This window comes from Myotis yumanensis, unplaced genomic scaffold (genome assembly GCF_028538775.1).
Source record: "Myotis yumanensis isolate MYYU_CA2020_CCGP unplaced genomic scaffold, mMyoYum1.0.hap1 SCAF_2, whole genome shotgun sequence".
Classification (NCBI taxonomy): Eukaryota; Metazoa; Chordata; class Mammalia; order Chiroptera; family Vespertilionidae; genus Myotis; species Myotis yumanensis.
Window position 1 is genome coordinate 151,365,703 of NW_027223753.1, and position 19,029 is coordinate 151,384,731.

The following is a 19,029-nucleotide window of genomic DNA, read 5'->3' on the forward strand; positions in this document are numbered from 1 at the left end:
AATTACATTTACAAATCAGTTAAATTAGGAAGTTACTAATTTAGCAGGAAAAAAGGCAGTCTTTAAATGTTAATATGCCCAACATGATAATTTCAGCAAACTAAGTACTTGATGAATATTTTATACAACTTAACAAAGTAATTTGATTTGTAAAGGTTATTAACAGAATATTAAATGTGTTTTCATTTTTTTTAAAACACCTGTCCATATTTTGTGGAAGCAACAAAATCTTGGAATTGGGGGAGATGTTTGTCACAATCCAGAGCAGTTATTTGTTAGAGAGAGAAGCAGGAAAATGTTCAGATGGGATAATGGGCAATGAGTGACGCTTTTTTGGCCCAGGGGGTTGTTGGGAAATAAGGCCTTCATGCCTGTGGGACGTTAAAATAGTGTGTGATGACATAATAATATTTGGGGATAGCTTCTTTTTTTTTTCTTTCAAATTTGCCTTTTTAATTACGTAAGTGATAACATACCCACTTTGAGTATTCCTGAAATGTTTAATATAAAAAGTGCAAATCCCCTAATCTTCAGAAATAGCTGACGTTAACATTTAAGTGTCTCTTGATATTTTCCTATGACAATCCAAATAACTATATACCACATATTTATATGTAATTTTTTATTTGCAAAAATGGGATCATGCTGTTTTACAAATTGCTTTTGGGATATTCTCCAGGAACCTCTTAGGCCACCATTTCCCAAAGTGTATTTGATGAAATTCCCCTCACTAATGGTACTCTGAGAAAAAAGAGTAGTGTGGTCAAATAAGTCCAGGCCTGTGGTCAAGTAAGTCCAGGCCTGTGGTTAAGTGAGTTCAGGCTTCAGTGCATACGCTGTCCCCCTCTTGGTGATTCATGATGCAAAATCACATTTTAAAGGCTCTGAAAAGGCCTGCAGTGAAAAAATTCTAATTAGCTTTTCTTAGCATTGCATTTCCTGAAATTGTTTTTGTTAGCACATTTTAACATCCTGCAGGCTTTTAGAAGTATTCCTTTTTTAAATTATGCTTTTTCTAGAGAGAGAGGAAGGGAGAGGGATGGAGAGATAGAAACTTCTGTGAGAGCGAGACATTGGCCAGCTGCCTCCTGCACACCTCCCTCTGGGAATTGAGCCTGCAACCCGGGCATGTGCCCTGACAGGGAATCGAACCGGGGACCTCTCGGTTCAAAGGTCAACAGTCAACCACTGAGCCACACAGGCCAGGCTAGAACCACTGTTAGGCGTTCCTCACCTCCCTTCCACCTACTCCCCCTCCTCCATCTGTAGCTTTGTGGGGTAGGCAGAGGGGAAAAAAAGCTCATGTATTCACTTAATCAACAGATACTTACTGCAGTCCTACTATGTGCCAAGCACTGTGATGTGACAGATGCTGGGGCTAAATAATGAGCAAGATAGCAGGCTCTCTTCGCTCAGAGATGCGCTTCCCTGCGGCACCATTCTGGTGTTGGTCATAAGCAGGATGGGTTGCACCTGGGAAAGGCAGACCTCAGCAGGGGACCCTCTGTAGCTGGTGGAGCCAGGAGCAGTGGGTAGCATTATCCCCGCCCCTCTGGTCCTGACCCTCCCTCCTCAGCCTGTCCGGATCCCCATACTTTGCTCCTGCTATAAATAGAGGTGCTGGCAAGCGTCCACGTGTTTGTTTTCCCTGCGTGTGCCCGTCCGTGCACCCAGGCCACTGCGCTTCACAAGTCGGGGAGAGCTAACAGGAGTTGGGGGCTTCCAGCAGAAGGCAGAGGCTGACAGACGGACTGGAGCATGCTTCAGGCTTCCAAATTGGTATTTATTTTAAGTTTTAGTTGGTTTAAAAGAGCTTTGTAATTGAGAAAGATTGAGGGTGGGTGGGGGACGGAATGTGTATATTTAGGGGTCAGGGAGGTGGTGAAGAAAGTGTGTTTGTATGAGGTCAGTTGGGAAAGAAAGTAAACTGTCATGATTCTAGAGCACACTTACCAGCTGGAGCTGGAGCGGCTTGCCGGGAGCACACGTAGGCCTGCACGTGTGCGTGTCTGTGTCCCAGAGGCAGTGAGGCCCAGAGCAGGAAGCTGGACGGCCCAGATGGGGCGTCTGGCCCCGGAGGTATCACCTATTCTCTAACCTCTTTTGTTGAAATACCAGGAATAAATCTGCAATAAGGATCAGACTAATGAAAATACGGGGTGCTCCTAAAAGTACCCCTGAAGGGGCTATTCAAATGAGACCCACGGCTGTCCTTTATTAAACAGCTGCTTTGTGCCTTTGTGCCGTCATCACTCTGGACGTTGACGAATATAATCTGTTTTCCTTCGACATCCCTGTGAGGTAGGTGGGGTGTCCTGTGTCAGTTGGGTAGCTCCTGAAGTCCCGGGTGAGGTTTCTCGCTTGCAGGAAAGTCCAGGAGAGGTATGGTCCCTTCAGCGCAGTCGCATACCAGCTCCTGGGCTGCCTCCTTCAACAGTTCCATCATGTTACCCCAAGGCTTAGCTTTTCGCTTGAATGCTTCAGATTTCCTGCCTGCATGCATGAGCCTGTTGGGGGTTGGAGTGTGGGTGCTGGCATGCTGGGGTGCTGGGGTTAGGGGCAGTTTTGCCTGACATTTGAATCAGCCCCAGAACCAGACAGGCAAGAAGCAGCAGCCTGATCTCCATTCATTCTGGGTCCCAGCACCTGAGACTGGTTTGAGTCATTCGGAGGGTGAGGGTGTGGGCCTGGTGCCATTGGCAGCTTACTCACCACGAGGAAGGGGCATAGAAAAAGACCACAGGTGACAACTTAATTGGAATTGGTGGCCATTATGTGACCTAGCAGAGTACGTCAAAGTAAGTCTTTAACCCCCAAAGCATCCTAAATGCCCAACTTGTACTAAGGAAAAGCTCCCTTTTTTACTATATGACTACAGCTCTCTGCCATGACCTTTCACCTTTGTGTCTCAGGTCCTTATTTGTTCACTCACAGGAATTTGCTGAATTACCAAGAACTGTGTTAAGGCTAACGATGCCTTTGTGAATAAGATCATCTTCGTTCCCAGTCCCTGCAGGCCTTGGTCTAGCACAGCGGTTCTCAACCTGTGGGTCTCGACCCCTTTGGCGGTTGAACGACTCTTTCACAGGGGTCGCCTAAGACCATCCTGCATATCAGATATTTACATTACGATTCATAACAGTAGCAACATTACAGTTATGAAGTAGCAACAAAAATAGTTTTATGGTTGGGTCACAACATGAGGAACTATATTTAAAGGGCCAGAAGGTTGAGAACCACTGGCCTGGCAGTTCGGCCAACTGTGATAATTCCTGTGATGGTGCGTCCCCAGGGGACGGGCAGGCCTCCGGGGGGACAGAGCTGGGCCCTAACCGCTGCCTCGCAGAGAGCAGGTGCTGGGGCTGCCTGCGGAGCAGAGCAAGTTTGCTCAGTGCCCACCTCTCCGCACTCCTTCCCCGCCACCCGGCTTGGATGCTCCAGCAGGGAGAGCTGTGTCCTCCTGCCTCCTCCGCTGAAGGAGAACCTAAGCCAGGTCCCTGAGGGAGACAGGGAGGAGCCGGCAGACACATCGCCTTCCGCTCACGTCCTGCTTTGCAGGGGGAGCCACCCAGACTTCCAGGACCAGACAGGGTTAGGCTGGGAAATGATTTTGGAGGTAGGTCTTCACAGCTTAGCAAACATTCATTGAGTATCTACTCTGTGTCCAGGAGAAAGACTTGTTAACAAGTAAGTTACTATATAGTGAGAAGTGACAGTGACAGAGCTGAGGCCTCGGAGGTCCTCAGAGGCTCCTGTTCATGGCTGCCTTTGTCCTGCCTTCACTGATGTTCTTTGATGAGTCTCCCAGGACTTTGCTAGGGAGGAACCGGGGTGATAGGAGGATACTTTTAGGCCTTTGGAAAGGGCTGTGTGGGAGGACTGGCCTGTGCCGAGCAGTGTGTGCCCCTGTGAGTGTGCCCCAGTGTGTGACACGTTCATTTTGTCATTCCTCTGATGCCTTCCCTAGTGGTCTGGTTCCTTGCCTGTACTTGGTAAAACCTGCAGTTTATCTTCGACTTTGATCTTTTCTCCAGGCCATGCCGCATTTTAATTTCGGTGCAACAGAGAGGTGTGGCAGAGCTGCACGTTCACTAGGTTCCAAGGTCTTCGAGGACTGGGAACTGTGCCTGGACTTCCTCTGTGTCCCCGCCACCCTCTGTACGAGCGTGGATGATCTGGGGAAAATGCCTCCCCTTTGGCTGTGTGTATGTTACACCCCAGATCCTTGCACCCTGGGATAATACACCTGCTTCTTCCCGTTGCTCTCAGTGGGCCCTGTCAGGTGGTCCATGCCCAGACTTGTGCTCCCTGAGCCGCTTACGATAGTCGTGTGTTCACGCAGGGATTGCAAGTGGGATCGGTTTCCTTTGTCCTAAGACAGTGGTTCTCAACCTTGGCTGCACATCAGAATCACCTGGGAATCTTTTTAAAATCCTGATTTCTGGGCCTCATCCTCCGGAAATTCTGTTTCTTTGTTAAGGGGTGGCGCCACAACATTAGTAACCAACAGAATTTCTGGAGGATGAGGCCCAGAAATCAGGATTTTAAAAAGATTCCCAGGTGATTCTAATGTGCAGCCAAGGTTGAGAACCACTGTCCTAAGAGATAGGGCTGTAAGGTGTTGGGATCTGCCTGGAGTGCTGCTCAGGCCCTGGGTCAGGTGTGTTTCTGGACCTTACTTGTGCTGTCTACCACTCGAATGGATTCCTTTTGCATTGGACCTTCTACCGTGAGCACCAGAGTGCCGGGAAGTGGTGCTCCGTTTTCTTTGCGGTCCCTGTTACCGTTTTACTTCCTTGTGTACCTGTTGGAGGCAGCCCTGGCCAGAGGCTGTAATTGCAAACAGGTGTGTGGGAAAGAGCGGGCGGATTGGATGCGGCTTCGCACCTTCCCTGATGAAGTCGCAGGTGAGCTCCTTTCGGGGCTGGGAGTGGGGGTCAGGGACGGCCTGGGGTGTTTTCCTTTCTATAAACACTTCATAGCTTCTCGTCCCAGACGACCTACTGCTTGATGGGATCTTTCCTCTTTCTCTCCAAACAGGTAGAGGCACTATGGAGAAATTATGATTTATTATCATCATCAAATGAGTGTGGAGAGGGCATAAACGGGGTGGGGGTTGGTGCTGGGGAGAGGTTATTAGCTTAAGTGATGTAAATGTTGACTAGTGTTGGATGGAAATTGAGAGGCTAGAGACTGAGTCTTGCCACAAACTTGGGAACACTGTGTAGCGCTCTCCAGAGACCTCCTGTCCCCGGGCTACGTGAGGGTCTGTAAAACACTAGAGGATGTAGGTGTTCCTGCTTTCTTTCAACAAATATTTCTTGAACTTTTGATGCAACGTGTAGGGCAACAGAACCAGGCCATTGCTTAATTTTGTACAGTTTATAAGGAACAACGAGCAGAGAGATGATATCATACGTGTCTGGAGTTGTTAAAATGCAACGTGCCTTTGTCTTAAGGGACATTAAAAGCACAACAGCTGGCAATGCCCCGTGTGAAATTAGACCTTAGGTGAATGGGTTATGGTCAAGTTCCATGACACCTGTTTCCCCAAATTGCATCACTGCTATGTGCCAGGCTGTTTTAACGTGTGATCGTATTAACTCTTTTAAGCAGCTCTGCAAAACAGGTGTATCATTCTCGTTTTGCAGAGTAAACTGAGACTCAGAGATTCAGTGACTTTCCCAAGGCCACCTTCTGTCCCGGGTGGAAGTGGCGGAGCTCGTGTCCAAGCCCCAGGCTCCCGATCCTGCTGAGCCCCAACACTGTCATTCAGCAGAGAACTACGTCTATGACAGAAATTTGAAATGTGTCCTAAAATCCTTATGTGATAAAGCATCAAGGAGGGTTTTGATAATCTCTTTCCCCGTCTGTAAAGTGGGACAGTAACGCTCCCTGGGCTGTGAAGATGGAAGTGACAACGTATGTGAAGCCCCCAGCACTGGGCGAGGCACAGGAGGAGCTCTCTGCTCTCATCCCTCCTACCCTCCCCTGCTCTCTCTCACTCAGCAGCTTTCTTCTCCTCCCACCCTTCTCTACTTGCCTCCTCCCACCCTGGCCGAAAGCTCAGGTTCACGCTGGCCAGGTGATAACCTAATCATGGTATAGTCCTAGGTTAGATTGCCCACAGTCCAGTGGCTGCAGGAAGCCCCAAATCTCAAGCTTAGTTGGATGTTTGTTCTGGGAGAAGACATAAGAAGGAAAACAAAAAAGATCCTTGAATGAAACCCCAAACCATAGGAGCACCTGCAGGGACACTGACCTCCCTCAGGCTGCTAGGCCCCTCCCTCCAGGGCTGCCTATACTGATCGAGGGGCCACTTGGTTTTGAAAAATAAAAGCCACAGTTACAGTCATTTCCTTCTAGGAAACCCCCTCCCCCAGGTCCCCACTGATAACAATGTGTCTCCATGTGTGTCTCCTGTACGGCCATGGTTCAGGTTAACATTTCTTCTGAACCCTGGATTTCTAATATGAACAAACCCTTCGGTTCAGCAGACACTGAGCCCCCAGGATGTGCCAAGGCTTTTTGAGGTGCTGGGTTGACACATCCCTGCCTTCAGGAAGTTCATTGTGGGGGTAAGAGGGAAGAGATAAGAGGCCATTACAGACACGTGGTCAGACCCATAGGTCACTGTGGAAATGTGGGAGGTCTGCAAGGTGCTGTGGAAACTGGCATGAGGAGCAGTCCCAGAAGCATCAGAGTTCCTCTGATGGGATGAAGGGTGAAGGAGAAGATGGTCCTGGTAGAAGGAAGAGAAGGTGTGAAAATGCTGTGTGCCCAGACTTGAGGGCTTGTGGGAAGAAGACATGGGGAAGGTGGACTGCAGCCAGTTTCAAAGAACCTGGAGGGTTGTGCAAAGGAGTTAGAACTTTATTTATTCACTAGTGGCCCGGTGCACGAAATTCATGCACATTAAAAGGGACTTAGAGGAAGTCCCTTTAATATTGCTGTTTGCCCTTTCTCTATAATAGAAATGTCAGAGATGAAAGAAAATTAGTAAAATGTATATGAAAATCTTCCTCCTGTCAGAGTCCGGGGCGCGCTGCTTGACTTAGAGTCAAGTCCCCGCTCACCTGTGTGCACCTCGAAATCGCACAAGACCCAGACCCAGCTGGCCCCAACCCCATTGGGCAAGATCCAGATTTGGCTGGCCCCACCACCGTCAAGCCCTGCCAGGCGGGGGGGCACAGCCTCAGGTCCATGCTGATTGCTCCTTACAGCTCATTACGAGAACCCCGCCTCCACTGTGGGCACAACCATCTTGTGTTACAGGAACCCCGCCTCTGCTGTGGGCACAGCCATCTTGTGATGGCATGAGGATTAATTTGCATATTACCTCTTTATTATTTATTCATGCTCAGTTGAGGAGTAATCAAAGGGGGTCTGTTAGCTTATTTGCTTGTTTGTTTTTAACTTATCTCAAAAGGGGAAAAATCATTCATAATTATTTCACATCTTAAAATCCACTGCTTTTATTTGTTTCATATTTCTTACTAGGTCTCACTCAGCTGCTTACCTGCTTTTTACAAAATGAGATCTATGGTTTTTTTCCTCAACATATTTTAAACATTTTTCATGTTGCCACTTGATCTTTATGATGATCATTTTTAATGGCTGCTTAATGGTTCAATTATTATGCCATAATTTCCTTAAAGAAGTATGCTAGAGTGAAAAGACAAAGGGTTTAAAGTCAAGTGGACCTGGTTCAGATCCTGGCTCTGATTTGCCGTCTGTGTGATCTTAGACTCGTCACCCTGGGCTTTCAAGTCCTCATTTATAGAATGGGTTGGTCATGTGCCTCCCTTACAGGGCCATTGTGAGCTGAGTTGTGGGTTATGCCCTGCAGGAGGTGCTTGCTCAGTGAATGGTAGCTGCCCGTTTATAATGTTTACTGCTTGGTTGTGCTTGATATTCTAGAAAGAAGGTAGGTGGCAATGTGGAGGCTGAGTAGATGGGGAGAAGAGTGAGTCAGGGAGCCAGTTTGAGGTTACTGAACCTACACTGTCCAGTACACCAGCTGCAAGCACCTGAAATGTGGCTGGTCTGCATTGGGATGTGTAGCAAATATAAACACTACATTTAGAAGACTTAGTATAAAACAAAATATAAGAGGCCCTGACTAATAATTTTTGTATTGATTACATGTTGAGATGATAATATTTTAGATGTATTGTGTTAAAGTATATTAAAATTATTTTCACTTGTGTTTTAAATGTGGCTTCTAGACATTTTTAAATGATATGTGTAGATTTTGCATTGCATTGTGTCTCTCTGGCTGCTGACACCAGAGTCAGCGACCACGCGACTGACCCGATCCTGGGGTGGGGAGTCAGGGGTGGGGGAGGGGAGCTAGGAGACAGGGTTGAGTCCAAGTGGGAGCAGCTGAGTGGGAGGTGATTATCAGCATGGTTGTATGGACAACAGAGTAGATGAGTTCATGTATATGTTTTTATAAGCAGGTCATTAGTGGGTATTCTCAGCAGTGAAATGAAAGGCAGGCATCTGGTCGAGACCAGAGTAGCTGTCCCTGCTTCTTTAAGAGTTAGCCATCCTGGCTCTCACCCGAGTGGTGCACGTCGGAGGTAAGATTGCTGACCGAGTGCTGGCTGCAGGGAAGGCTGGGAAGAGCTCGGCTGCACTGGGGGTGGAGCTCCAGGTGTCCCCACTCGCTCCCGTGGGGCACTCCTCTGTGACACATGCAGCATGCTGGGGTCGAAACAGCTGGGAACAGACTGCACAGAAAGAAGAAGTTGGAGGGGAAGGAAGAGGGGGAAGGCGTCTTCTGCAGGGAGGCTCAGTGCTGCCAGCCCTGTAGGACCCTGCCCGGGTGTATGTCTGCTCCGCTTTGGAGCTCTCAGGGGGGAGGCATTGCTGCTTTTGTGGGTCCCTAACGGATGTCAGTGGAGGTGGTGCTGAGGCAGGTTTCTGGGTGGCATTTCAGATAACCAAATGCTATTTAGGTTTCAGAGCCAGGAATTGACATTGCACCTGGCTCTGGAAAATCCGGGCCACCATCTCCTGCAGGGTTGGTTGGGTATAGGGCCCTAAAATCAAGATAAAAATAGAAGCAAAGAAAAATTACAAGAACTTTCATATACTCACCTACAGTTGGTTCCCCCTGGGTTGAACTCAGGAAACCACGGATTTATGATGCATCCCAGTGAGGTTAAGGCCAAGGAGGTAGGTCGTATCAAGTTTGGAGGGCAGAAAACCAACCACAGCGAGCACAGAATCTGCTTGGTTTGAGCGGGTTCATCTGACCTAGGCTGCCTGGCCTTGGCCTAGGACAGGGCAGATAACGAAAGGCCTCGGTGACAGACACTGGCATCACTGAGGCAGGGCACTGCCTTTCCGCTAAAGCCACTGCCGCCATCTAAACCCTGGCAGCAGCTGGCAGTCGGGGGTAGTTTCAGGGTCCTGGCCAGCAGTAGTGAAACTACAGGAGCATGTATACGATTTGTCCAGAAACCACTTGTTGAGCTCTTCCTATGTACTACACCCCATGGGGGTAAACTTTCAGCTGTGGTAGCTTTTGTTTTCTCTCTTGATTCTAAATTTCTGATGTTTACTATCACAGAATGGAACGAATAGCTTTGTTTTACAACTTAGGAAACGGATTCTTCATTCTTTGAGGAATTCCTTAGTATCAGTTACCGATTTTACTCTTTCTGAGAAGTTGGGAGAAATGGGCTCCATTCCCTTCCCACATTTTCTGCCCTCGTTCCCTTTTGAACCCTGGAGATATACTCCAGGCTTCGCCTGCTGAGCAGCCCACTCAGGGCAGAGGCCCTATGCCCTTGGTTTGACCATGGCACACCACAGCTGTCAACCACAGCTGGCACACCTTCCTCCACTCCAGCTCAGCCGGAGGAGGGAAAGGGCCCAACCGGTTTCATCCCAGTGTACCACCTGTGACTTCAGGGCCACTGGCCTGACACCTAGGGGAGGTAGGTGTCACTGGCTTTTGTGACCTGCCCTTGACTGGGGTTAGAGATGGTGTTGGGATACCCGGGCATAGGTGGCTGAGTACGTACGAAGGCTTCTGTGCTCCGGGGCCCTGGTGGCCCATACCCACCTGCCACACTCCTGCACGTGCGCACTCGTACAGAGCCACACGCTCCATGCCCTGAGCTGATGCACACTCCACTCTGCCCTCCTGGGAGCTCCCCCTTCTCACCTCTCCCCACCATCCTCACCCCCAGCCCAACACCACCATCATCCTCCTCACTCCTAACCCCCATCTCCGCCTTCCTGCCGGCCCAGGCCTCTCCAGGTTACTGCTCTCTTCGGTCCTGGTCCTTTTGAAAGGAAGAAAGAAAGAAAAAGGGAGGAAAAACAGAAAGAAAGAGGGAAACAGAAGAATGAAACCGGACCGAAGGGGCAGTGGTGCCTGAGCGAGCTCACTGCATTACAATGAATATGGACTCTATTAAGCTCCGTTCTGCCTGTTAGTGTTTCCCGGGGCAACACAGCCCCCATATGGCAAGCATGCAGCAGATTAGGGTAGGCCCCTGGGCCCCATTGAAGGCCGGGGGCTTGACTGGCAGTTGAACCCCCATCCCACCTCCCCCTACTCCTCACACTTGACACTGCCTGTGTTTATCTAAAGCAAGGAGGGGGGGCCATTTGGAAGGTTTTTGTCCGGCTCTGAGGGAAGGGGAGAGGGGGCTGGAGCAGGGTAGGGAGAGGGAGGCTGAGGGGAAGGGGTGGAGGTGGGGTGGAAAGGGGACAGCAGCAGGGAAGGCTTCATAAATATTCAAGAGGAGGGTGAATGGAGGGAGAAATAAAGCAGATGGAATTCGTGTTAAGGAACAGCACAATCGCCCTGTTTTGAGCCCTCCAAAAACAAAACACAAAAAGCAAAGGGAATGCCTTCTAGGAGAGCAGGAGCTGTGTTTATCCAATTAGCAGGGTTGTCAAATTGAATTTATATGGAATAGGGTGGGGGATTGAGAAGGGGTGTAGAAGAAAGGAAATGGTTTTCCTTTTTTCTCTTTTTTTCCATTTAGCAATAAAGGTTTGTGTCTCCCCCTGCTCCACACAGTAGATTCTTTAAAAATCTCTTTAGAGAAATAAGGCTATTTTCAGGAAGGGGTATGTGTGACAAAGAAATGAGACTCCCCAGTAACTTCTTCCTCAAGTGGCTGAGGTGGGGGAAATTCGATTTGTCCAAGAGAGCAGACCTTCCCTTCACTGGAGGCAGAGGGCACTTCTCTCTGTGGGGGATCCCCCGGAGCCCAGAGGCTATGCCGGGGTCCCCCCTCCCCTTGCCTGGATGGCGAAGCCCCCCCCGCCCCCCCCCCCACCACCACCTGAGTGGAAATAGACTCTGTCCATGTTTATCAGCAGCTGGTTATCAATATTGGCCGCAGTGAGAATGAGAAGCCCAGGTTTTACTAATGTCACCTTGATCATATATTCCCTTCTCAAAAACCATCCAAGGTTCCCATCTCCTATGGTGTGGAGTTCAAGCTCCATTTCCCCCTCTTCCACAGCCTGACCCAACCTCATAGTCCTCCCTCGCCTCCTGTCATTCTGCTAGAATAGTCTCCAAAGTGGGCTGCAAGCTGCTGACGGGGAAATACAAGAAATTCCACCCTGGAAGAACATACTAGAGGCTCTTAACATGTGTTTCCATCTCAAAAAGGCACAGAATAGAAACCAAGCTTTCCTGGTGTTTAATATCGGGATGGACAGTGGTACCTTCAGCCCACGTGTCGGGCAAACAATGATAGGAGACCTCCACACATGGAGGGCTAGCAGTGGGGACTCGCTGCCTGTTCACGCACTCCTCACTTTTCCTGTTCTCCGTTAAGTGGATTTACAGATTATATTATTTAGTTTTAGCTAAACTAACTCTCACAAAAGGACAAGTGGCTTAAAGAGATGCTACAAAGAAGCTGGGTTGCAGAGCAGCTGATAATCCAAGCACAGGCAAACAGGAGGACATGGCAGGGCTGCCCCTTTTCAAGCCACATTAGGAAGCAAAAACAATGGTAACGGAATCACTTCTGATGAGAAGTCACCAAATAATTAGCATTCACGCTGAGCATTTGAAAGAGATTACATCCATGTTATTAGTGATGAGCCTAGGCCTAAATAGGCGTGCAGTGTTAGCTTAATGATGTTACAAAACAACCATGATTAACAAGCCATTAAAATACGGTCTCACTTTTACCTCCTCTCTTTTACATTTGAGCTCAGCAGTACCTGCATCTGATGTATACATAGATATGCATCCATAAGGGATATTTGCCCAGACTATATTTTACTCACGGGAGCAAGATCAGGAAATCTGGAGACCACACTTCAAGACAAGCAGCCAAACTGCTCAGTGCACCTCCCACCCCAACACCTGCGTTCCCACCAGACAGCATCACCTTCCTGTAGTGCCATGCGTCTCCTCCCACCTGTGCCTGCGTGTTCCAAAAGGCCCCATGGCAAACCCTGGATCCAGAAAACCCTTCCTGAGAACTCGAACTGGAAAATGCTCTCCTCCCTCTGCTCTCATTTGCTATTTCCCCCTTTGTGGTGATCAGTGAAGATGCTAAAGATGCTACATGAGAGGAATCCCAAAACGTAGTGGTTTTGTGCAACAAAAGATTGCGCTGCCTTCTTCCATCTCGCGGCTGTGCCCTCTGAAACCTGTAACCTGTGGCCCTGGGACAGGAGAAGGGAGACACGGAAGCCGCTCTCTAGTTCTCCAGCTCCTAACTGCCTTGGTCTGGAAGTGACACTGACACGTTCACTTACACTTCACTGGCCAGCACTGGTCACAGGGCCCTGGGCTCGCGGCAGAGGAGGCTGGGAAATGAGGCGCTTAGGGATGTCGGCTGAGCTCGCTGACTAAATCCACTTTCTCTGACCGTGCCTTGCGTACTTGTCTTATATGTAATAGATTGCAGTAATATTTTTTCTTTCCCAATAATAAAATCAAAATACACCATTTTTAAATGGGAGACTCACACAAAATTTGGATAAGGAATAAGCGATAGACATGTGAAGACTGGCTCAGACTTAAGAACCTAGAAACAATTGTTATTCTCCCCTGTTTGACATCAGAGATGTCTGGGTAGATGTTCTAGGGACCTGTCTAGAACTGTGCCTTTCAAGGTAAGTGAACATGTCCTGTGTCACTTCTGGGGCAAGGCAGGTAAGAGCTAGAGAATTAGACCCAGGGGTGACCACTGGCCCCATGTGGCCACTTAAATTAAAATTTAGCATGCCATTCCTCAGTCACAATAGCTGTAGTTTAGGGATTTAATAGCCGCAAGTGGCTAGGGCTCCCGAGCATTTTGCACAGCACAGATGCAGAGTGTCTTCTTCAGTGCAGAACATTCCATTGGAGGAGTTTGTGGAAGGAGCAACGAGAGCTTGTTGTAGATTAGGGTGTAAATGGTAAAAGGATGACAGTGACCACACAGATAGTTACTGTGACGGGTAATGATCCAGATAACGTTATTTTTGTGCATAAGAAAGTAAGTTCAGAAACACTGTAAACTGAGTTTTAAAAGCAGTTCTAGCATTTGGCTAACCCGACCCCAGGGAGGCAGTGTCAGGATAGTGGGAAGAGCGCTGGCCCAGAGGGAGACCCGACTTGGACCCCTGTGTCTCCTTCCTAATCAGCTGGGACACCTTCTGCAAATCGCTCTCTTTCCTCAGATCACTCAATACCCATGAGCTATGACTGTGTTTTCTCCGAGGGTCCCTCCTAATTTAGAATGTTTCCCTTTAGTTAGGTCTGTGGATACAATTTTTTAAGTAAAAATGACTTTAAAAAATATATTTTTATTGATTTCAGAGTGGAAGGGAGAGGGAGAGAGAAATAGAAACTCGATGAGCGAGAGTCACTGATCTGCTGCCTCCTGCATGCCCCACATTGGGGATCGAGCTGCAACCAGGGCATGTGCCCTGACCGGAAATTGAACCGCGACCTCCTGGTTCATAGGTCAACGCTCAACCACTGAGCCATGCCAGTGGAGCAGTAAAAATGACTTTTTAAATCCTTCTCCTAAGTCTATCTAAACTCACATGTCCAGCCCTCTGAGAATTCACTCATTTCCCTAGTATTTCCCCCAATGCCACTCCTGTGTGGAGGAGCACCCCCTCTTTCTTGAGGCAGAGGGTGGGGGTGGGGGTGGGGCCGCCAGCACTCAGCAGGCACGCTGCCACTTGGCATCACCATCTGGGAGGAAATCTCTCTGCCTTCCAAGGTAGTGGGGAAGGTGAATTCCGCTATGGAATTGGGAACGTGCAAAAAAATGTCATCTGGGCTTAGAAATGTTTTCTTACGTAGCTAGCCCCTCCCAACCAATGGAACAACATTTTTGTCAGATCTGTTTCTTGCCACCGAATGTTTCAGCTCTTCTTGGCTATAGGTCACGGTCCATCCAAAGCCATGTTTTTGTGTGTTAGCCACGAAGCCCCCCCTTTCTGAGAGAGCGTCATGGCCCATGTGACCCGGGGTGACATGTGGCTCCTGAACTGCAGTCTCACTCCCACTCTGTCCAGCCAGCCACCCTCTGGGGAAGTTGGAGCTGGCCACCTCCTGCCCATGATCAGCTCTCAGTTGTTTGTGATTTTCTTGCAAAATAAATACTGAGGCTATAATTTCTCATGCTCGTTCTCAGCCTCAGAAGTGTATTCTGTTGTTGTTTTTAGAAAGTTCAAAAACGTCTGTTTGGAGGAGCTTGTATCAGTGGGAACACGTGTGTCAGCAGTTAAACTTCTCAGACATGTTTGATGCTTCGTGTCCAAGTAACCCTTTAAAAAGCAAGTACTTAAGCCTCAGGGAGGAACTCATGTCCAGAATTCATTTTCCCTTCTCTCTGCTTTTTGACTCTTATCTTTGTCTCTCCTCTTTTTCTGAGAAATTGCATAGAAAATAAGGATCTTCTAGACAGACCTTGCTTTGCTGGGAAAAATGCCAGGCCTTACTGTTGCAACTTTGAAATTGTACCTTGATCATTTCACAGTGAGGCAGAGTTACACTGCAAATCATACTCCATTGAACCTTACTGGCCTTTTTTTACTCATTAAAGCCAAGTGCTCAGAAATCTGTCTCTTTGGAATGACCTTTCTAGACTAAACTCACTCAGTGTCCTGGTTCAGGAAGTAACCCCGTTTCCCAGCTGTTAGATAAGAGGTATCGTGGTTCCAGGGCCCCCTGCCCGGTCCCATATGTGTGTCACAGCCCTGCTCTTGCATGAAGGAAACCTCACGGTGTCCTGCCTTGGGGTCATTAAATGGGACCTGCTCTTAAGTTGGTCTGGGGATTAATGAGTTAACTCCTTCCTGCTCCTCTGGGTACCTGCTTCCTCTCACCTCTCCCTCCCCAGCAGCATTCTTTTCTCCTTGCTGCTTTTAAAGGCAGGATGGTGGCAGGCGGCAGTAGTGGGGTCTGTTTCCAGTTTGAACCTTATAAATTACCGAGGGTGCAGAAGTAACAGGGATTGTTTGGCTGGTCCTTGTTAAGCAGGAGGGGGTCAGAGCTGAATTTCCTCAGTAAAACCTTTGTGGACTTTACAACCCAAACACCTCCGCAGCCACCCTGTGCTCAGATGCGAGCCAGCCCTCCCGCCCCTTTGTCTGCTGGTCTTCTTTTTTTGCCCTTTATTACTTTGCATCCCTGCCTCTCTGCCTCCCAGCTTTTCTTCCTTCCTTCCCTTTTTCCTTCCATTCTTCCTCCCTTCCTTGGGGCAGGGAAGGAACAGGTGTCCCCAAAGTCCTTAAGGGATGGATGAAATGAGGGCATCATGAGCAATCACGTTCCCTAAATTCCTACGATGGTAATCCATGCAGTGTTCTAGATAAATATGTTGTCTCGTTTGATGGAAAGGAGGCAATTCAAACAAGTATCTGGAAAATTTAGAGGACACCCAAAGCTTGCTTTTTTGGTATAGAACTTTTCTCTAGAAATAACTTAAAATTCCTCACTGTTCTCCATCACCTATATTCTAACTCCGTTAAGCACCCACTGGGTGCAGGGTACTGACAGAAAATGTGTGAAAAGGCCCAACCGGTGTTGCTCGGTGGTTTACTGTTGACCTATGGATCAGCAGGTCACGGTTCGACTTCCGGCCAGGGCTCCGTCTCTTGTGTGTGTGGGATGTGCAGGAGGCAGCCAATCAATGATTCTCTCTCATCATTGATGTTTCTCTCTCTCTCTGTCTCCCTCTTCCTTCCTCTCTGAAATCAATAAAATATATATATATATTTTTTAAAGAAAATGTGTGAAAAGGCTACTATTATGTTTAAGAGCACAGAGCTGGGTTTCATTCCAGGCCTGCAGTTATGTGAACTGGAACTCAGTGTTCTCACCTGTAAGATGGGGATAACACTCCCCACTTTATAGTGTTTTTATGAAGATTAAAAAAATACCTCCCGCAAGAGAACTAAGCAAGGACCCTATAGTGAGAGCAGGCCTGCCCCACGCCCCCGCCTCCTCACACCTGTCCCCAGCCACCTCCATTCACATCCTTTGCAGATGTCCTTCATTTCACTTTGCTAATAACATGACCCTTTGATTTACTGGATTGTCCCAAAAAAAGAGCAAAAGCTCTCTCAATACCAAGAGGAAAATATTTTATCTTGTCAAGAAAATACTCTTGAAAAGCTTCTTTCAGACTTTTCTTTCAAACCTTTTATAGAAAATGTGCCCTTGTCCTTTCCCAGAGCGAAGGAAAAGTCTCCAATGTGGAAGACACAAGGCAAAGAAAGGGATGAAGAGGCAAAGGGGAAGAACTCCTTCTTGGAAAACATTCAGAGCAAGTGCGGGGCTGGTCCTCCATCCGGTCTGGAGGTACTTGCTGGGCAGAGCAATGTGCCCTCTTGCCTTCAGCCAGAGGGAAAGCCCAGAGGAAAGGAGCTTGGAGAAGGGAGAGGTTTAGGCAAACCCCTAGCACAGAGCAAGAGCCCAAAGCCCAGCCTTCATCCCGTGTGTCGTGTCCCGAGCGACGGCGGTTGAAGAGCTGAGGACCGGCTCCCACAGCCCACTGGGCAGGCAGCCAGAGCTGCAGACCGGTGCGCACAAGGCATCGCTCAGCTGGGGAGCACCGCTCCTTCCCTGGCGAGTCTTTGGAAGAGTCTTTGGTTAGATAAACTGGTCTAGAAGGGTTCACATTGTGAGTGTCTGTCACCCTCCTGGAAATGACTCCTAGCATTCCCACCTGTGCGTGATTCAGGACATTGCATCCACTGTGGATGGCCTGCATGTTGCCTTCACTGTTCTCTGAAGCTCACTCCAGGGCCTCCCTGCCCAACCAGGATGTCCACCCACCTTCCTTCTTGGCCTAATGTGCTATGAGTGCAGCAGTGGAAAGCATGGAAGCAACGTCGTGGTTTAGGCTGCAACAGAAGTGTGTGTGAGCGCGTACACCCGCCTCTTGGTGATGTTGATGCATCTTTCAAGGCCTGTAGCTGAAAGGAGGCTCCAAGATATAACACTGTGGCAGGGAGGAGTTCAAGTCCTAGGCAGGCGGTGAGAGGGTGGCTGGGAGCTGAGCGGGACCGTCCGGCGGCTGGAGGTGCAGTGAAGGCTAGAGCCCGCAGGGATGTTGTTCTGGGTGGACAGGCAGCCGGTCCCTCAGTCAGACTCAGGAGTGCAGATTTTGTGGAAATAAAATGGCCGGAAGGGGGGGGGGCGGGGGGGGGGCAGGCGGGTGGAGGGGAGGACTTTGGCCGACGTGTGACTTTTATGTGTTGTGGGACTAGAGGTTACAGCAGGCTGAGGCGGGTAGGTTGATTCGAAGAATAAAAAAAAGTTCACAGAGATGCAGGGATAGGGTAGGGTCGCAGCGCTGTCTGCCGTGGTCTGTGCTAGTGGCACGTGGCCACAGACCTCCGGCCTCCTGCAAGCAATGGTTCCGGCGTCTGTGCTGGGTGTTCACTGCCCGTGTCCTGGCCCCTGTCCTTGCTGCTGTAGCTGCACCAGGCAAGGCTACAGCATTCTTACTGTCACACAGCCACCTTCTAGCTCCAGGTGGGGGTAACTTTGAAGCATCTTTTGGATGAGAAATGGTGTGAGCATGTTCTTGGGCCTTCCAGCAGCACAGCAGGCCAGCACTCGGCGTGTCTGATGGAAGCAGGGGGTGCAGGGACCAATCAGGCTCTGGCTTACACGTGGGCATCTCAGGCCTTCTCACCATGGCCTTCTCTCTCTCTTTCTTTCTCTCTCTCTCTCTCTCTCCCCCTCTCTCCAGAGTGTTGTAGAGGATTGCAGAATCTCTGGGAGTGACTGGTGGCTTATGGGACGTTGGCGTCGGACCCTTGGTCACACACCTGCCACGTGGGACGATGACGACTCAGAGAGGAAGGAGGCCCGCGGTCACACTCACCTGCCTCCTCTTGGCCACAGCCGGCTGCTTTGCTGACCTGAGTGAGTCTGCCCTTCCCTTTCTCCGCCTGCCCCTCTCGGGAGAACACTTGCCCCTTAATGTCAGACAGAAGCGTTGCACATTCTACCACCGCCCTTTCAGAAGCCCTTCCTCTCTCAGGATTTGAAAGAGCACTCATTCCCCCTGGTTCAGGGACACACTCAGTAACGCAAGATGAGAACTGATCCCTGCAACATCACAGGGCTCATAGCTGGGTATTTTAATCGTTTCCAAGCCACACCAGAGGAGGAGGAACAACAGTGGTAACTGCCTTGTTCTGAGCACTTATTATTTGAGATTATGGCAAGCAGTTTACATGTTTGTAAGCTTCACAGCAGCCCTGTGGGAAGTATTATTAGCCCCATTTTACAGATAAGAAACTGAGGCCCGCCGTACCGGTTTGGCTCAGTGGATAGAGCTTCGGCCTGCAGACTCAAGGGTCCCGGGTTCGATTCCGGTCAAGGGCATGTACCTTGGTTGCGGGCACATCCCCAGTGGGGGGTGTGCAGGAGGCAGCTGATCGATCTCTCTCATCAATGTTTCTAACTCTCTGTCCCTCTTCCTTCTTCTCTGTAAAAAATCAATAAAATATATTTAAAAAAAAAAAAAAAAGAAACTGAGGCCCAACAAGGCCAAAGTCACATGGCTCAGA

At 49.1% G+C, this 19,029-nt stretch overlaps 1 protein-coding gene across 5 annotated transcripts in view; it reads left to right on the top strand.

The window, feature by feature from the left end:
- Positions 1-19,029, top strand: part of BOC (BOC cell adhesion associated, oncogene regulated) — a 71,642-nt gene that overhangs the window by 19,216 nt on the left and 33,397 nt on the right. For 4 of the 5 annotated variants that reach the window (XM_070406197.1, XM_070406202.1, XM_070406201.1 and 1 more), the window contains exon 3: positions 18,204-18,379. In XM_070406197.1, the coding sequence (XP_070262298.1) occupies positions 18,298-18,379 (82 nt within the window). In that variant the 5' untranslated portion in view covers positions 18,204-18,297. Of the gene's footprint in view, positions 1-1,702; positions 1,780-18,203; positions 18,380-19,029 lie in introns of those variants that run through there. The other variant, XM_070406200.1, reaches the window with a different exon arrangement.